This window comes from Salvelinus fontinalis, unplaced genomic scaffold, assembly GCF_029448725.1.
Source record: "Salvelinus fontinalis isolate EN_2023a unplaced genomic scaffold, ASM2944872v1 scaffold_0010, whole genome shotgun sequence".
Taxonomy (NCBI): domain Eukaryota; kingdom Metazoa; phylum Chordata; class Actinopteri; order Salmoniformes; family Salmonidae; genus Salvelinus; species Salvelinus fontinalis.
In genome coordinates, this window is record NW_026600219.1 from 787,318 (window position 1) to 806,687 (window position 19,370).

The 19,370-nt window shown below is 44.9% G+C and overlaps 1 protein-coding gene across 7 annotated transcripts in view; it reads right to left on the reverse strand.

Moving 5' to 3' along the window:
* LOC129842060 (adhesion G protein-coupled receptor L3-like) overlaps positions 1-19,370 on the reverse strand; it is a 362,294-nt gene that overhangs the window by 177,323 nt on the left and 165,601 nt on the right. For all 7 annotated transcript variants that reach the window (XM_055910441.1, XM_055910442.1, XM_055910440.1 and 4 more), the window contains 3 exons: positions 15,000-15,014; positions 2,650-2,835; positions 1,420-2,034 (listed from right to left, as the gene is read on the reverse strand). In XM_055910441.1, the coding sequence (XP_055766416.1) occupies positions 1,420-2,034; positions 2,650-2,835; positions 15,000-15,014 (816 nt within the window). The remainder of the gene's footprint in view (positions 1-1,419; positions 2,035-2,649; positions 2,836-14,999; positions 15,015-19,370) is intronic.

Sequence of the window (19,370 nt, forward strand, 5' to 3'; positions counted from 1 at the left end):
AGAGAGACTGCTAAACCCCCTGCCACAAGACTGTGTTCCCTCTCTCCCTCTGAGCTAAAGTCTAGAGACTGTCTATTACTAAAGCAGTCTAGAGACTGTCCATTACACAAACCTACAGAACTAAAGCAGTCTAGAGACTGTCCATTACACAAACCTACAGAACTAAAGCAGTCTAGAGACTGTCCATTACACAAACCTACAGAACTAAAGCAGTCTAGAGACTGTCCATTACACAAACCTACAGAACTAAAGCAGTCTAGAGACTGTTCATTACACAAACCTACAGAACTAAAGTAGTGTAGAGACTGTCCATTACACAAACCTACAGAACTAAAGAAGTCTAGAGACTGTCCATTACACAAACCTACAGAACTAAAGCAGTCTAGAGACTGTCCATTACACAAACCTACAGAACAAAAGCAGTCTAGAGACTGTCCATTACACAAACCTACAGAACTATAGTCTAGAGACTGTCCATTACACAAACCTACAGAACTAAAGTAGTGTAGAGACTGTCCATTACACAAACCTACAGAACTAAAGTAGTCTAGAGACTGTCCATTACACAAACCTACAGAACTAAAGAAGTCTAGAGACTGTCCATTACACACACTTCCAAAACTAAAGTAGTCTAGAGACTGTCCATTACACAAACCTACAGAACTATAGTCTAGAGACTGTCCATTACACAAACCTACAGAACTATATTCTAGAGACTGTTCATTACACAAACCTACAGAACTAAAGTCTAGACACTGTTCATTACACAAACCTACAGAACTAATGAAGTCTAGAGACTGTCCATTACACACACCTACAGAACTATGGTCTAGAGACTGTCCATTAAACAAACCTACAGAACTAAAGAAGTCTAGAGACTGTCCATTACACAAACCTACAGAACTAAAGTCTAGAGACTGTCCATTACACAAACCTAGAGAACTAAAGTCTAGAGACTGTCCATTACACAAACCTACAGAACTAAAGTCTAGATATTGTCCATTACACAAACCTATAGAACTATAGTCTAGAGACTGTTCATTACACAAACCTACAGAACTAAAGAAGTCTAGAGACTGTCCATTACACAAACCTACAGAACTAAAGTAGTCTAGAGACAGTCCATTACACAAACCTACAGAACTAAAGCAGTCTAGAGACTGTTCATTACACAAACCTACAGAACTAAAGCAGTCTAGAGACTGTCCATTACACAAACCTACAGAACTAAAGCAGTCTGGAAACTGTCCATTACACAAACCTACAGAACTAAAGTAGTCTAGAGACTGTCCATTACACACACCGCCAGAACTAAAGTAGTCTCTAGAGAGATTAACATTGCATCTATCCAGTCAAACCTACAAAACCAATAGTTAAGAAAGAAAGAGGAAGAGAAAAGAAGATGAATATCCCACCTACCCAATCTGTTGTCGTTGTTCCCAAAGTCCAGTAAGTATTTGACTACGTGGTAGTTATTCCAGACGTATAGAAGATTGTCTCTGGGATTGTAGTCCACCGCTGCAATGTACTGGTACGAGTTAGGGAACAGGATGGACACGAAGGTTTCTTTACTCTGGCTGGTACTGTACATATAATCTATCTTATTCCCCGTGGCCTCGTTGTCGTCGTCCTCGTAGACGCTTTTCACCACGTAGAGCACGCCACACACCATGAAGGCGTTGGAGGCGGTCCGTTTGTCGTAGGAGGTATCCCAGGACCCTTCGACGCGGAGCGTGTACGGGTTAAGCTGCGAGACCACGATGCGTCCGTTGTTCGTCTCCGTGGCATACAGAACCCAGAGGCCGATTTCGTCGACGGCGAGGTCGATGTCCGACTTGCCGCCCCAGCGGTACGGCGACGTGTCGTGGTAGTTGGCGTTGGCGATGATGGCCTCGCCGCTCTTGATCCGCGTGCGGAGGTCAAACTTGACGATGTTGCGCGTCCGCTCCTTGTTGAAGAATAACGCTCCGTCGTAGACCACGAAGCCGGTCCCGTCCACGCGGTGAGGGAGCTTGTACGTAGTCGTCGGTCGTCCTGTAACATCATTAAAATACATTTTATTTTAAGGGTTTTTCAAAACACCTAGGGGGAAGTTTCCCAGACACCGATTAAACCTGGTTCCAGGACAAGAAAACAAGATTCTACATTTAAAGAGCTTCTTAGGTCTAATCTGTGTCTGGGAAACTCAGCCATGTCACCCGTGATACAAGTCAGTATTCGACGTCCATCCATGTCTGAGGACGTCAAGAGACAATGTGGAAACTGGCCACTAGGGGCAACGGTTAGCGCTGTTACCTTCAAGTAGGTTTTGTTTTTTGCTCGGTCGTTATAACAATCTGCCTCTGGTGCAAAAAGTTACATTTTCGAATGCAACAATATAAAGTTGTTTTTGATCATTTTGTTTTAAGCCCAAACCTTAACCCTCACCTTAACCACTTGGAGTTAATAACTTAACCTTTAAACAATTTGACATTTGCAACAAACTTTGAAATTTGACGTTTTAGACACATGGATAAACGTCTAATTTTGACATGACAATGTGAGAGCTAGTTGGGGGAAACTGGGCCCTTAAAGTCACGTTACATTAGCAATAAAATCCAACATTAAAAATAAAAATAAATCTGAATGGAATGGTCGTAAAATGTTGACCTGCAATGAAGTCCTCTTTGGAGGAGTACTCTATGAGAGTGTCAGTGCGGTAGGGCGTCCAGGGCATGTAGTAAATCTTATCAGAGGCCTGGAATGGATCTTTACACCAGGCTCCTGACTGGTGGTCTGACTCAAACAGGTGTTCACTCTGGTACACGCCTCGTAGGATACCTGGACACAGGAACACTGCAGAGGGAGGAAGGAGAAGGAGAGAGAGAGAGAAAAATGGGATCGTTTCATTCAATCCATCCATTGTGTTGAAGGTGCATTTACTGAGACGAAGGCTTGTTATCTGTTTACAGTATCATGGTTTTCATTGATGATGTATCTAAAGGCTAGTTTACTGCTCATTATTCTCAATGTGTATTTCCATGTAATCTCTAGGTGTATTTCCATGTATTCTCTATGTGTATTTCCATGTATTCTCTATGTGTATTTCCAGGTATTCTCAATGTGTATTTCCATGTATTCTCTAGGTGTATTTCCATGTATTCTCTATGTGTATTTCCATGTATTCTCTATGTGTATTTCCATGTATTCTCAATGCGTATTTCCGTGTACTCTCTAGGTGTATTTCCATATATTTTCAATGTGTATTTCCATGTATTCTAAATGTGTATTTCCATGTATTCTATATGTGTATTCCATGTATTCTTTAGCTGTATTTCTATGTATTCTCACTGTGTATTTCCATGTATTCTCAATGTGTATTTCCATGTATTCTCTAGGTGTATCCCCATGTATTCTCAATGCGTATCTCCATGTATTCTCAATGTGTATATCATTGTATTCTCAATGTGTATATCATTGTATTCTCAATGCGTATCTCCATGTATTCTCAATGTGTATATCATTGTATTCTCAATGTGTATCTCCATGTATTCTCAATGTGTTTTTCCATATAAGTGTTTTCCTCTGAGTTTCAGGTACTTTAAAAACTGTTTTAACTGTTTAAAATCAATCTGTATGTCTGCCTGCCAGCCAGCCAGTCAGCCAGCCAGCCAGTCAACCAGCCAGCCAGCCAGTCAGCCTGCCAGTCAACCAGCCAGCCAGCCAGCCTGCCAGTCAGCCAGTCAGCCAGCCAGTCAACCAGCCAGCCTGCCAGTTAGCCTGCCAGTCAGCCAGTCAACCAGCCAGCCTGCCAGCCAGCCTGCCAGTCAGCCTGCCTGCCAGTCAACCAGCCAGCCAGTCAGCCTGCCAGTCAGCCAGTCAGCCAGCCAGCCAGTCAACCAGTCAGCCAGCCAGCCAGCCAGCAGTCAACCAGCCAGCCAGTCAACCAGCCAGCCAGCCTGCCAGTCAACCAGCCAGCCAGCCAGCCAGTCAGCCTGCCAGCCAGTCAGCCTGCCAGCCAGCCAGTCAACCAGCCAGCCAGTCAACCAGCCAGCCAGCCAGCCAGCCAGTCAACCAGCCAGCCAGCCTGCCAGTCAACCAGCCAGCCTGCCAGTCAACCAGCCAGTCAACCAGCCAGCCAGCCAGTCAACCAGCCAGCCTGCCAGTCAACCAGCCAGCCAGCCAGTCAACCAGCCAGCCAGCCTGCCAGTCAGCCAGCCAGTCAACCAGCCAGCCAGCCAGCCAGCCAGCTAGTCAACCAGCTAGCCTGCCAGTCAACCAGCCAGCCAACCAGCCAGCCAGCCTGCCAGTCAGCCTGCCAGTAAACCAGCCAGCCAGCCAGCCAGTCAGCCAGCCAGCCAGTCAACCAGCCAGCCAGCCTGCCAGTCAGCCTGCCAGTCAGCCAGTCAGCCAGCCAGCCAGCCAGCCTGCCAGTCAGCCAGCCAGCCAGCAAGTCAGCCAGCCAGTCAGCCAGCCAGTCAGCCAGTCAGCCAGCCAGCCAGCCAGTCAGCCAGCCAGTCAGCCAGCCAGTCAGCCAGCCAGCCAGTCAGCCAGCCAGCCAGCCAGTCAGCCATCCAGCCAGCCAATCAATATCTTCTGAATAGGGCTGTGTATGTGTTGTTGTGAGATAAGAGGAGTCGATAAATTAGTAGCAGGTATTCTGGGTCCGGGAAACCAGCCCGACATGTCTTCTATGTGCTAACAGCAGCTAGTCTACTACTAGTGGTATATACTGGGTTACTCAGAGGCTGCCTGTGCAGTCATGTCATACTCCTAATGCCAACTAAACAACTGTACTGGTTACTGTCAATGTGTCGTATGTCGTTTTGTATCTCTATAGACCCGGACTTTTCCCATGGCCATTTGATGTGTGTCTGTTATCTATGATATTATTATATCTATTTAATAACACACAGGGTTATTATATATATCTTAGAGACTCAGGGTTATTAACTGTCTGTTATCTAAGATATTAATATATATCTCTTAGAGACTCAGGGTTATTATGTGTCTCTTATCTAAGATATTAATAGATATCTCTTAGAGACTCAGGGTTATTATGTGTCTCTTATCTAAGATATTAATAGATATCTCTTAGAGACTCAGGGTTATTATGTGTCTGTTATCTAAGATATTAATAGATATCTCTTAGACGAGAAGAAGAAACATCAAGTGTTTTTCCCATTCCCTCCCTCTTCTGTTCCCATCTGTCTCTGCCCCCTCCTCCGTTTCCATCCCTCTCTCCCTCCCTCTGTTCCCAACCCTTCCTCTGTTCTCTGTTGATATCCCTCCCTCCCTTCCTCCCTTCCTCTCTCTCCTCCCTCCTCTGATACCATCCCTCTCTCCTCTCTCCTCCCTCCTCTGATACCATCCCTCTCTCCTCTCTCCTCCTCCTCTGTTACCATAACTCTCTCCTCTCTCCTCCCTCCTCTGTTACCATCCCTCTCTCCTCTCTCCTCCTCCTCTGATACCATCCTTCTCTTCTCTCTCTCCTCCTCTGTTACCATCCCTCTCTCCTCTCTCCTCCTCCTCTGATACCATCCCTCTCTCCTCTCTCCTCCTCCTCTGATACCATCCTTCTCTTCTCTCTCTCCTCCTCTGATACCATCCCTCTCTTCTCTCTCTCCTCCCTCCTCTGTTACCATCCCTCTCTCCTCTCTCCTCCCTCCTCTGATACCATCCCTCTCTCCTCTCTCCTCCCTCCTCTGTTACCATCCCTCTCTCCTCTCTCCTCCCTCCTCTGATACCATCCCTCTCTCCTCTCTCCTCCCTCCTCTGATACCATCCCTCTCTCCTCTCTCCTCCCTCCTCTGATACCATCCTTCTCTTCTCTCTCTCCTCCTCCTCTGATACCATCCCTCTCTCCTCTCTCCTCCTCCTCTGATACCATCCCTCTCTCCTCTCTCCTCCCTCCTCTGTTACCATCCCTCTCTCCTCTCTCCTCCTCCTCTGTTACCATCCCTCTCTCCTCTCTCCTCCTCCTCTGATACCATCCCTCTCTCCTCTCTCCTCCTCCTCTGATACCATCCTTCTCTCCTCTCTCCTCCCTCCTCTGATACCATCACTCTCTCCCCTTATCTGTTCTTCCTTCTCTCCCTCCTAATTAGTCTCATACCGCTTTCTCCATCTATTTATATTTTTGTCAGAAAACTGCTGAGACACACACACACACACACACACACACACACACACACACACACACACACACACACACACACACACACACACACACACACACACACACACACACACACACACACACACACACACACACACACACACACACACACACACACACACACACACACACACAGAGCCACACACACACACACACAGAGCCACACACACACACACACACACACACTGCTGAGTGCATTAGTGTCTAACTAACAGTCTTTTATTCCCTGCTGGTTTTATGAGATTGTTCCGGTAATTCCTTTCCCACACCGGCCGTTATTTTACAGAGTCGGAAAACAGGGAACGCTGGGATTGTGTTTTATGATTTATGTGTGTGGCTCTGTGTGTGTGTGTGTGTGTGTGTGTGTGTGTGTGTGTGTGTGTGTGTGTGTGTGTGTGTGTGTGTGTGTGTGTGTGTGTGTGTGTGTGTGTGTGCGTGCGTGCGTGCGTGCGTGCGTGTGTGTGTGGCTCTGTGTGTGTGTGGGGCTCTGTGTGTGTGTGTGTGTGCATGTAGTATCTGCCTATGTGTACAGTAAATTCTGGGAAGCCGGTGCAGTGCCGGAGTCTTGGGGACTCACTTGTCGCAGGAATGTCAAGGAACAGATGTCCAGATGTGAGCTTTGGTTTCCCCTTTTTCCCACAATACAATTGAGATTGATTTGAAACAATGGCCGTTATGAAATGCAGTAGGGGAACTGTAGTTCTGTTCATTTAGAGATATGGGTATTGTTGGTTTAGTGTTTGGGTTGTATGGCGAGTTGAGAGCAGACCAGAGGGGTAAAACTACAAAAACAGGATTGATGACAGACAAGCAAACAACCACAAATAACTGATGATGTTCTGGTTCATTGAGAAATGCTATATGTTCCTTTCCTGTCAGAGTGACCATCTCCACAGAGGACCCCTGGAGCTCTGTCAGAGTGACCATCTCCACAGAGGACCCCTGGAGCTCTGTCAGAGTGACCATCTCCACAGAGGACCCCTGGAGCTCTGTCAGAGTGACCATCTCCACAGAGGACCCCTGGAGCTCTGTCAGAGTGACCATCTCCACAGAGGACCCCTGGAGCTCTGTCAGAGTGACCATCTCCACAGAGGACCCCTGGAGCTCTGTCAGAGTGACCATCTCCACAGAGGACCCCTGGAGCTCTGTCAGAGTGACCATCTCCACAGAGGTACTCTGGCTCTCTGTCAGAGTGACCATCTCCACAGAGGTACTCTGGAGCTCTGTCAGAGTGACCATCTCCACAGAGGTACTCTGGAGCTCTGTCAGAGGAACTGTGGATCTCTGTCAGAGTGACCATCTCCACAAAGGAACTCTGGATCTCTGTCAGAGTGACCATCGGGTTCTTGGTCACCTCCCTGACCAAGGCCCTTCTACCGCGATCGCTCAGTTTGGCTGGGCGGCCAGCTCTAGGAAGAGTCTTGGTGGTTCCAAACGTCTTCCATTTAAGAATGATGGAGGCCACTGTGTTCTTGGGGACCTTCAATGCTGTAGACATTATTTGGTACCCTTCCCCAGATCTGTGCCTCGACACAATCCTGTCTTGGAGCTCTACGGACAGTACCTTCGACCTCATGGCTTGGTTTTTGCTCTGACTAGCACTGTCAACTGTGGGACCTTATATGGACAGGTGTGTGCCTTTCCAAATCACGTCCAATCAATTGAATTTATCACAGGTGAACTCCAATCACGTTGTAGAAACATCTCAAGGATGATCAATGGAAACAGGATTCACCTGAGCTCAATTTCGAGTCTCACAGCAAAGGGTCTGAATACTTATGTAAATAAGGTATTTCAGTTTTTTACTTTTTAATACATTTTCAAAAATGTCTACAAACCTGTTTTTGTTTTGTCATTATGGGGTATTGTGATGTCATTATGGGGTATTGTGATGTCATTATGGGGTATTGTGTGTAGATTGATGTGGAAGAAAATACATTTAATCTATTTTAGAATAAGGCTGTAACGTAACAAAATGTGGAAAAAGTCAAGGGGTCTGAATACTTTCCGAATGCCCTGTACACTGTTTCTATGAATTGTAATTTACTGCAGTTTTAAAATACAATGTGTTATGTTGTGTTGCATTCAAAACAATACCAGGCAGAACAAAATACAAGGTTATATTTTACAACTTTCCTACCATCCAAAAGCCTGTCATTTCTGTGATGTGGCGTCATTACTCTAGACTCATACTATCGTATTGTCACGTTCCTGACCTGTTTTCCTTTGTTTTGTATTCATTTTAGTTGGTCAGGGCGTGAGTTGGGTGGGTTTGTCTATGTTTGTATTTCTATGTGGGGTTTTGTGTTCGGCCTGGTATGATTCTCAATTAGAGACAGGTGTGTATTGTTTGTCTCTAATTGAGAGTCATACAAAGGCAGCCAGGGTTTCACTGGTGTTTTGTGGGTGTTTGTTCCTGTGTCCTTACAGGACAGTTGAAGGTTAGTCACGTTTGTTGTTTTGTAGTTTGTAGTGTCTTGTTTGCTGTGTTCATTAAAAGATGGCTTATTTCCCTCAATCCGCATCTTGGTCCTATCCATGCTCCTCCTCGTCTAAGGGGGAGAACAACAATGACTGCCTTTACAGAAACACTCACCACAACAGGACCAAGCGGATTGAGGAGAGAGAAAAGGAACTAAGGCACTGGACACAGGAGGAATGGTCTTGGGAGATCATGGACGGAAAGGGACCCTGGGGAAGGGTTGGAGAGAATCGCCGCTCTCGGGAGGTGAAGAAGGCAGCCACAGCCCAGGAGCGGTGGATTGAGGAGGCAGCACGGATGAGAGGCTGGAAGCCCGAGAGGCTCACCCAAGAATTTCTTGGGGGGGGGCTAAAGGGGAGTGTGGCGAAGCCGGGTTGGATACCTGAGCCAACTCCCCGGGCTTGCCGTGGAGTAAGAGGGCGTCGTACTGGTCAGACACCGTGTTATGCGGTAAAGCGCACGGTGTCCCCAGTACGCGTGCTTAGCCCAGTGCGGGCTATTCCACCTTGCCGCACTGGGAGGGCTAGGTTGGGCATCGAGCCGGATGCCATGAAGCCGGCCCAACGTATCTGGCCTCCAGTACGTCTCCTCGGGCCGGCGTACATGGCACCAGCCTTACAGGTGGTGTCCCCGGTTCGCCTGCATAGCCCAGTGCGGGCTATTCCACCTCGCCGCACTGGCAGGGCTACGGGGACCATTCAACCTGGTAGGGTTGGGGAGGCTCGGTGCTCAAGAGCACGTGTCCTCCTTCACGGTCCGGTATATCCGGCGCCACCTTCCCACCCCAGCTCAGTACCACCAGTGCCTACACCACGCACCAGGCTTCCAGTGCATCTCCAGAGCCCTGTTCCTCTTCCACGCACTCTCCCTATGGTGCGTGTCTCCAGCCCAGTGCCTCCAGTTCCGGCACCACGCACCAAGCCTCCTGTGCGTCTCCAGAGCCCTGGACGCACTGTTCCTTCTCCCCGCACTTGCCCTGAGGTGCGTGCCCTCAGCCCGGTACCTCCAGTTCCGGTACCACGCACCAGGCCTAGAGTGCGCCACGAGAGTCCAGTGTGCCCTGTTCCTGTTCCCCGCACTCGCCCTGAGGTGCGTGCCCTCAGCCCGGTACCTCCAGTTCCGGTACCACGCACCAGGCCTATAGTGCGTCTCAGCCGGCCAGAGTCTGCCGTCTGCCCAGCGGTGCCTGAACGGCCCGTCTGCCCAGCTCCGTCTGAGCCATCTGTCTGCCCAGCGCCGTCTGAGCCATCTGTCTGCCCAGCGCCGGCTGAGCCATCTGTCTGCCCAGCGCCGTCTGAGCCATCTGTCTGCCCAGCGCCGTCTGAGCCATCTGTCTGCCCTGCGCCATCTGAGTCATCCGTCTGCCACGAGCCATTAGAGCCGCCCGTCTGCCACGAGCCAGTAGAGCCGTCCGTCAGTCAGGAGCCGCCAGAGCCGTCCGTCAGTCAGGAGCCGCCAGAGACGCCCGCCAGTCAGGAGCCGCCAGAGACGCCCGCCAGTCAGGAGCCGCCAGAGACGCCCGCCAGTCAGGAGCTGCCAGAGACGCCCGCCAGTCAGGAGCTGCCAGAGACGCCCGCCAGTCAGGAGCTGCCAGAGACGCCCGCCAGTCAGGAGCTGCCAGAGACGCCCGCCAGTCAGGAGCTGCCAGAGACGTCCGACAGTCCGGAGCTGCCCTACAGTCCGGAGCTGCCCTACAGTCCGGAGCTGCCCTACAGTCCGGAGCTGCCACTCAGCCCGGACCTGCCGGAGTCCCTCAGCCAGGACCTGCCGGAGTCCCTCAGCCAGGACCTGCCGGAGTCCCTCAGCCAGGACCTGCCGGAGTCCCTCAGCCAGGACCTGCCGGAGTCCCTCAGCCAGGACCTGCCGGAGTCCCTCAGCCAGGACCTGCCGGAGTCCCTCAGCCAGGACCTGCCGGAGTCCCTCAGCCAGGACCTGCCGGAGTCCCTCAGCCAGGACCTGCCGCCCCTTATCCCGGTGTTGCCCCTTGTCCCGGTGCTGCCCCTTGTCCCGGTGCTGCCCCTTGTCCCGGTGCTGCCCCTTGTCCCGGTGCTGCCCCTTGTCCCGGTGCTGCCCCTTGTCCCGGTGCTGCCCCTTGTCCCGGTGCTGCCCCTTATCCCGGTGCTGCCCCTTATCCCGGTGCTGCCCCTTATCCCGGTGCTGCCCCTTCATTTAGGTGGGGTTAGTGGGAGGGTGGTCATTGGGAGGGGGATAAAGAAGCGGGGATTGATTATGGTGGGGTGGGGACCTCGTCCACCGCCAGAGCCGCCACCGTGGACAGACGCCCACCCAGACCCTCCCCTAGACTTTGTGCTGGTGCGCCCGGAGTTCGCACCTTAAGGGGGGGGTTCTGTCACGTTCCTGACCTGTTTTCCTTTGTTTTGTATTCATTTTAGTTGGTCAGGGCGTGAGTTGGGTGGGTTTGTCTATGTTTGTATTTCTATGTGGGGTTTTGTGTTCGGCCTGGTATGATTCTCAATTAGAGACAGGTGTGTATTGTTTGTCTCTAATTGAGAGTCATACAAAGGCAGCCAGGGTTTCACTGGTGTTTTGTGGGTGTTTGTTCCTGTGTCCTTACAGGACAGTTGAAGGTTAGTCACGTTTGTTGTTTTGTAGTTTGTAGTGTCTTGTTTGCTGTGTTCATTAAAAGATGGCTTATTTCCCTCAATCCGCATCTTGGTCCTATCCATGCTCCTCCTCGTCTAAGGGGGAGAACAACAATGACTGCCTTTACACGTATTATAGTAACCGTGACATGTACTTTAAACTCATACTATCGCATTATAGTAACAGTGATATGTACTCTAAACTCATACTATTGTAATATAGTAACAGTGATATGTACTCTAAACTCACACTATCGTAATATAGTAACTGTGATATGTACTCTAAACTCATACTATTGTAATATAGTAACAGTGATATGTACTCTAAACTCATACTATCATAATATAGTAACCGTGATATGTACTCTAAACTCATACTATCGTAATATAGTAACCGTGATATGTACTCTAAACTCATACTATCGTAATATAGTAACCGTGATATGTACTCTAAACTCATACTATCGTAATATAGTAACCGTGATATGTACTCTAAACTCATACTATCGTAATATAGTAACCGTGATATGTACTCTAAACTCATACTATCGTAATATAGTAACCGTGATATGTACTCTAAACTCATACTATCGTAATATAATAACCGTGATATGTACTCTAAACTCATACTATCATAATATAGTAACCGTGATATGTACTCTAAACTCATACTATCGTAATATAGTAACCGTGATATGTACTCTAAACTCATACTATCGTAATATAGTAACCGTGATATGTACTCTAAACTCATACTATCGTAAAATAGTAACAGTGATATGTACTCTAAACTCATACTATCGTAATATAGTAACCGTGATATGTACTCTAAACTCATACTATCGTAATATAGTAACAGTGATATGTACTCTAAACTCATACTATCGTAATATAATAACCGTGATATGTACTCTAAACTCATACTATCATAATATAGTAACCGTGATATGTACTCTAAACTCATACTATCGTAATATAGTAACCGTGATATGTACTCTAAACTCATACTATCGTAATATAGTAACCGTGATATGTACTCTAAACTCATACTATCGTAAAATAGTAACAGTGATATGTACTCTAAACTCATACTATCGTAATATAGTAACCGTGATATGTACTCTAAACTCATACTATCGTAATATAGTAACAGTGATATGTACTCTAAACTCATACTATCATAATATAGTAACCGTGATATGTACTCTAAACTCATACTATCGTAATATAGTAACCGTGATATGTACTCTAAACTCATACTATCGTAATATAGTAACCGTGATATGTACTCTAAACTCATACTATCTTAATATAATAACAGTGATGTTAAAAGACCTGTCTCTCTGTCGCAGGGTACAAAGCAGTGTAACGTCTGCATCAAATACAATACCACCGAACAACCAAACATGACTATATAAACTCAATCTGGTACAGATCAACCAAACATGACTATATAAACTCAATCTGGTACAGATCAACCAAACATGACTATATAAACTCAATCTGGTACAGATCAACCAAACATGACTATATAAACTCAATCTGGTACAGATCAATCAAACATGACTTTATAAACTCAATCTGGTACAGATCAACCAAACATGACTTTATAAACTCAATCTGGTACAGATCAACCAAACATGACTTTAAAAACTCAATCTGGTACAGATCAACCAAACATGACTATATAAACTCAATCTGGTACAGATCAATCAAACATGACTATATAAACTCAATCTGGTACAGATCAATCAAACATGACTATATAAACTCAATCTGGTACAGATTAACCAAACATGACTTTAAAAACTCAATCTGGTACAGATCAACCAAACATGACTTTAAAAACTCAATCTGGTACAGATCAACCAAACATGACTATATAAACTCAATCTGGTACAGATCAATCAAACATGACTATATAAACTCAATCTGGTACAGATCAATCAAACATGACTATATAAACTCAATCTGGTACAGATCAATCAAACATGACTATATAAACTCAATCTGGTACAGATCAACCAAACATGACTATATAAACTCAATCTGGTACAGATCAATCAAACATGACTTTAAAAACTCAATCTGGTACAGATCAACCAAACATGACTATATAAACTCAATCTGGTACAGATCAACCAAACATGACTATATAAACTCAATCTGGTACAGATCAATCAAACATGACTATATAAACTCAATCTGGTACAGATCAACCAAACATGACTATATAAACTCAATCTGGTACAGATCAACCAAACATGACTATATAAACTCAATCTGGTACAGATCAACCAAACATGACTATATAAACTCAATCTGGTACAGATCAACCAAACATGACTATATAAACTCAATCTGGTACAGATCAACCAAACATGACTATATAAACTCAATCTGGTACAGATCAATCAAACATGACTTTATAAACTCAATCTGGTACAGATCAACCAAACATGACTTTATAAACTCAATCTGGTACAGATCAACCAAACATGACTTTAAAAACTCAATCTGGTACAGATCAACCAAACATGACTATATAAACTCAATCTGGTACAGATCAATCAAACATGACTATATAAACTCAATCTGGTACAGATCAATCAAACATGACTATATAAACTCAATCTGGTACAGATTAACCAAACATGACTTTAAAAACTCAATCTGGTACAGATCAACCAAACATGACTTTAAAAACTCAATCTGGTACAGATCAACCAAACATGACTATATAAACTCAATCTGGTACAGATCAATCAAACATGACTATATAAACTCAATCTGGTACAGATCAATCAAACATGACTATATAAACTCAATCTGGTACAGATCAATCAAACATGACTATATAAACTCAATCTGGTACAGATCAACCAAACATGACTATATAAACTCAATCTGGTACAGATCAATCAAACATGACTTTAAAAACTCAATCTGGTACAGATCAACCAAACATGACTATATAAACTCAATCTGGTACAGATCAACCAAACATGACTATATAAACTCAATCTGGTACAGATCAATCAAACATGACTATATAAACTCAATCTGGTACAGATCAACCAAACATGACTATATAAACTCAATCTGGTACAGATCAACCAAACATGACTATATAAACTCAATCTGGTACAGATCAACCAAACATGACTATATAAACTCAATCTGGTACAGATCAACCAAACATGACTATATAAACTCAATCTGGTACAGATCAACCAAACATGACTTTAAAAACTCAATCTGGTACAGATCAACCAAACATGACTATATAAACTCAATCTGGTACAGATCAATCAAACATGACTATATAAACTCAATCTGGTACAGATTAACCAAACATGACTATATAAACTCAATCTGGTACAGATCAACCAAACATGACTATATAAACTCAATCTGGTACAGATCAATCAAACATGACTATATAAACTCAATCTGGTACAGATCAATCAAACATGACTTTATAAACTCAATCTGGTACAGATCAATCAAACATGACTTTAAAAACTCAATCTGGTACAGATCAATCAAACATGACTTTATAAACTCAATCTGGTACAGATCAATCAAACATGTGAGAGAGCAAACAAAGGACAGAGGTGTGTGTGTGTGTGTGTGTGTGTGTGTGTGTGTGTGTGTGTGTGTGTGTGTGTGTGTGTGTGTGTGTGTGTGTGTGTGTGTGTGTGTGTGTGTGTGTGTGTGTGTGTGTGTATTGCGTGTCCGTGTGTGTGTAACTTACCTTTCTGTTCCACTTCTATCCAAGCCATCACGGAAAGATAAGTGGAAAAGAAAGAACAAGTAGAGAGACACGAAGAGAGAGAGACAAGGAGACAAGAAGAGAGAGAAGAAGAGAGAGACAAGGAGACAAGAAGAGAGAGAGACAAGGAGACAAGAAGAGAGAGAGACAAGGAGACAAGAAGAGAGAGAGACAAGGAGACAAGAAGAGAGAGAGACAAGGAGACAAGAAGAGAGAGAGACAAGGAGACAAGAAGAGAGAGAGAGACAAGGAGACAAGAAGAGAGAGAGACAAGGAGACAAGAAGAGAGAGAGACAAGGAGACAAGAAGAGAGAGAGACAAGGAGACAAGAAGAGAGAGAGACAAGGAGACAAGAAGAGAGAGAGACAAGGAGACAAGAAGAGAGAGAGACAAGGAGACAAGAAGAGAGAGAGGCAAGGAGACAAGAAGAGAGAGAGACAAGGAGACAAGAAGAGAGAGAGACAAGGAGACAAGAAGAGAGAGAGACAAGGAGACAAGAAGAGAGAGAGACAAGGAGACAAGAAGAGAGAGAGACAAGGAGACAAGAAGAGAGAGAGACAAGGAGACAAGAAGAGAGAGAGACAAGGAGACAAGAAGAGAGAGAGACAAGGAGACAAGAAGAGAGAGAGACAAGGAGACAAGAAGAGAGAGAGACAAGGAGACAAGAAGAGAGAGAGACAAGGAGACAAGAAGAGAGAGAGACAAGGAGACAAGAAGAGAGAGAGACAAGGAGACAAGAAGAGAGAGAGACAAGGAGACAAGAAGAGAGAGAGACAAGGAGACAAGAAGAGAGAGAGACAAGGAGACAAGAAGAGAGAGAGACAAGGAGACAAGAAGAGAGAGAGACAAGGAGACAAGAAGAGAGAGAGACAAGGAGACAAGAAGAGAGAGAGACAAGGAGACAAGAAGAGAGAGAGACAAGGAGACAAGAAGAGAGAGAGACAAGGAGACAAGAAGAGAGAGAGACAAGGAGACAAGAAGAGAGAGAGACAAGGAGACAAGAAGAGAGAGAGACAAGGAGACAAGAAGAGAGAGAGACAAGGAGACAAGAAGAGAGAGAGACAAGGAGACAAGAAGAGAGAGAGACAAGGAGACAAGAAGAGAGAGAGACAAGAGAGTGAGACAAGGAGACAAGAAGAGAGAGAGAAGAGAGTGAGACAAGGAGACAAGAAGAGAGAGAAGAAGAGAGAGACAATGAGAGAGAGACAAGAAGAGAGAGAAGAAGAGAGAAGAGAGAGAGACAAGAAGAGAGAGAAGAAGAGAGAGAGACAAAAATAGATTAACGTTTCATTAACAAGAGTATTATGATAATACGATCCCTGAGTGTGAGCAATACCAGTGGTGAGAACACACACTCACCGTACACCTTCTCTTCTCAAGGTCTAATACATCTTTAATAAACCATACGTTTTCAATAACACATGTCATTATCTTCACACTGCAGCACAGTAGTCAGGTTAACGCTACACTACTGTGTGTGTGTGTGTGTGTGTGTGTGTGTGTGTGTGTGTGTGTGTGTGTGTGTGTGTGTGTGTGTGTGTGTGTGTGTGTGTGTGTGTGTGTGTGTTATCATAATACAATCAGAGATCTCCATAATCTGTTACGATTCATCTGTTCTGATTCAGAGATGTTATTCACACACACACACAAACAAACAAACACATACACACAATTACATTAAACACACCACACATTATTGCTGCGGAAAGAAAACTATGCAGATTAAAGTAAGGTACTGGTTAGGGTTATTAATGTGAGGTACTGGTTAGGATTATTAAAGTAAGGTACTGGTTAGGGTTATTAATGTGAGGTAATGGTTAGGGTTATTAATGTGAGGTCATGGTTAGGGTTATTAATGTGAGGTATTGGTTAGGGTTATTAATGTGAGGTATTGGTTAGGGTTATTAATGTGAGGTACTGGTTAGGGTTATTAATGTGAGGTATTGGTTAGGGTTATTAATGTGAGGTACTGGTTAGGGTTATTAATGTGAGGTACTGGTTAGGATTATTAAAGTAAGGTACTGGTTAGGGTTATTAATGTGAGGTACTGGTTAGGATTATTAAAGTAAGGTACTGGTTAGGGTTATTAATGTGAGGTAATGGTTAGGGTTATTAATGTGAGGTACTGGTTAGGATTATTAAAGTAAGGTACTGGTTAGGGTTATTAATGTGAGGTAATGGTTAGGGTTATTAATGTGAGGTCATGGTTAGGGTTATTAATGTGAGGTAATGTTAGGGTTATTAATGTGAGGTATTGGTTAGGGTTATTAATGTGAGGTATTGGTTAGGGTTATTAATGTGAGGTACTGGTTAGGGTTATTAATGTGAGGTACTGGTTAGGGTTATTAATGTGAGGTACTGGTTAGGGTTATTAATGTGAGGTACTGGTTAGGGTTAATAATAACCAGTCGCTGATACTTATTAATAACCCTAACTGACAGTATCAGAGACTGGTGTTGACTGACAGTATCAGGGACTGGTGTTGACTGACAGTATCAGAGACTGGTGTTGACTGACAGTATCAGGGACTGGTGTTGACTGACAGTATCAGGGACTGGTGTTGACTGACAGTATCAGAGACTGGTGTTGACTGACAGTATCAGAGACTGGTGTTGACTGACAGTATCAGGGACTGGTGTTGACTGACAGTATCAGAGACTGGTGTTGACTGACAGTATCAGGGACTGGTGTTGACTGACAGTATCAGGGACTGGTGTTGACTGACAGTATCAGAGACTGGTGTTGACTGACAGTATCAGGGACTGGTGTTGACTGACAGTATCAGGGACTGGTGTTGACTGACAGTATCAGGGACTGGTGTTGACTGACAGTATCAGGGACTGGTGTTGACTGACAGTATCAGGGACTGGTGTTGACTGACAGTATCAGAGACTGGTGTTGACTGACAGTATCAGGGACTGGTGTTGACTGACAGTATCAGGGACTGGTGTTGACTGACAGTATCAGAGACTGGTGTTGACTGACAGTATCAGGGGTTGGTGTTGACTGACAGTATCAGAGACTGGTGTTGACTGACAGTATCAGGGACTGGTGTTGACTGACAGTATCAGAGACTGGTGTTGACTGACAGTATCAGAGACTGGTGTTGACTGACAGTATCAGGGACTGGTGTTGACTGACAGTATCAGGGACTGGTGTTGACTGACAGTATCAGGGACTGGTGTTGACTGACAGTATCAGAGACTGGTGTTGACTGACAGTATCAGGGGTTGGTGTTGACTGACAGTATCAGAGACTGGTGTTGACTGACAGTATCAGGGACTGGTGTTGACTGACAGTATCAGAGACTGGTGTTGACTGACAGTATCAGAGACTGGTGTTGACTGACAGTATCAGGGACTGGTGTTGACTGACAGTATCAGGGACTGGTGTTGGCTGACAGTATCAGAGACTGGTGTTAACTGACAGTATCAGGGGCTGGTGTTGACTGACAGTATCAGAGACTGGTGTTGACTGACAGAATCAGAGACTGGTGTTGACTGCTAGCACACACACACACACACACACACACACACACACACACACACACACACACACACACACACACACACACACACACACACACACACACACACACACACACACACACACACAGTGGAAGGAACAGCTACAGTAACTGGTCATCTCCGTGTTCCAAACCAGAGATGCTTAACAAATTAACTGACATTTCTTTGACATTTTCCTGTCCACAATTTGCAATGTTTGCTGTTTACGATCACACTTTCATTTGAAATCAGTAGTAGTAGTAGTAGTAGTATAATAGTAGTATAATAGTAGTATATAGTAGTATAATACACTATATAGGGAATATGGCTCTGGTCTATAGTAGTATAATACACTATATAGGGAACAGGGCTCTGGTCTATAGTAGTATAATACACTATATAGGGAACAGGGTCTATAGTAGTATAATACACTATATAGGGAACAGGGTACTATAGTAGTATTATACACTATATAGGGAACAGGGTACTATAGCAGTATAATACACTATATAGGGTACAGGGTACTATAGTAGTATAATACACTATATAGGGAACAGGGTACTATAGTAGTATAATACACTATATAGGGAACAGGGCTCTGGGCTATAGTAGTATAATAGACTATATAGGGAACAGGGCTCTGGTCTATAGTAGTATAATACACTATATAGGGAACAGGGTACTATAGTAGTATAATACACTATATAGGGAACAGGGTCTATAGTAGTATAATACACTATATTGGAACAGGGTCTATAGTAGTATAATACACTATATAGGGAACAGGGCTCTGGTCTATAGTAGTATAATACACTATATAGGGAACAGGGTACTACAGTAGTATAAT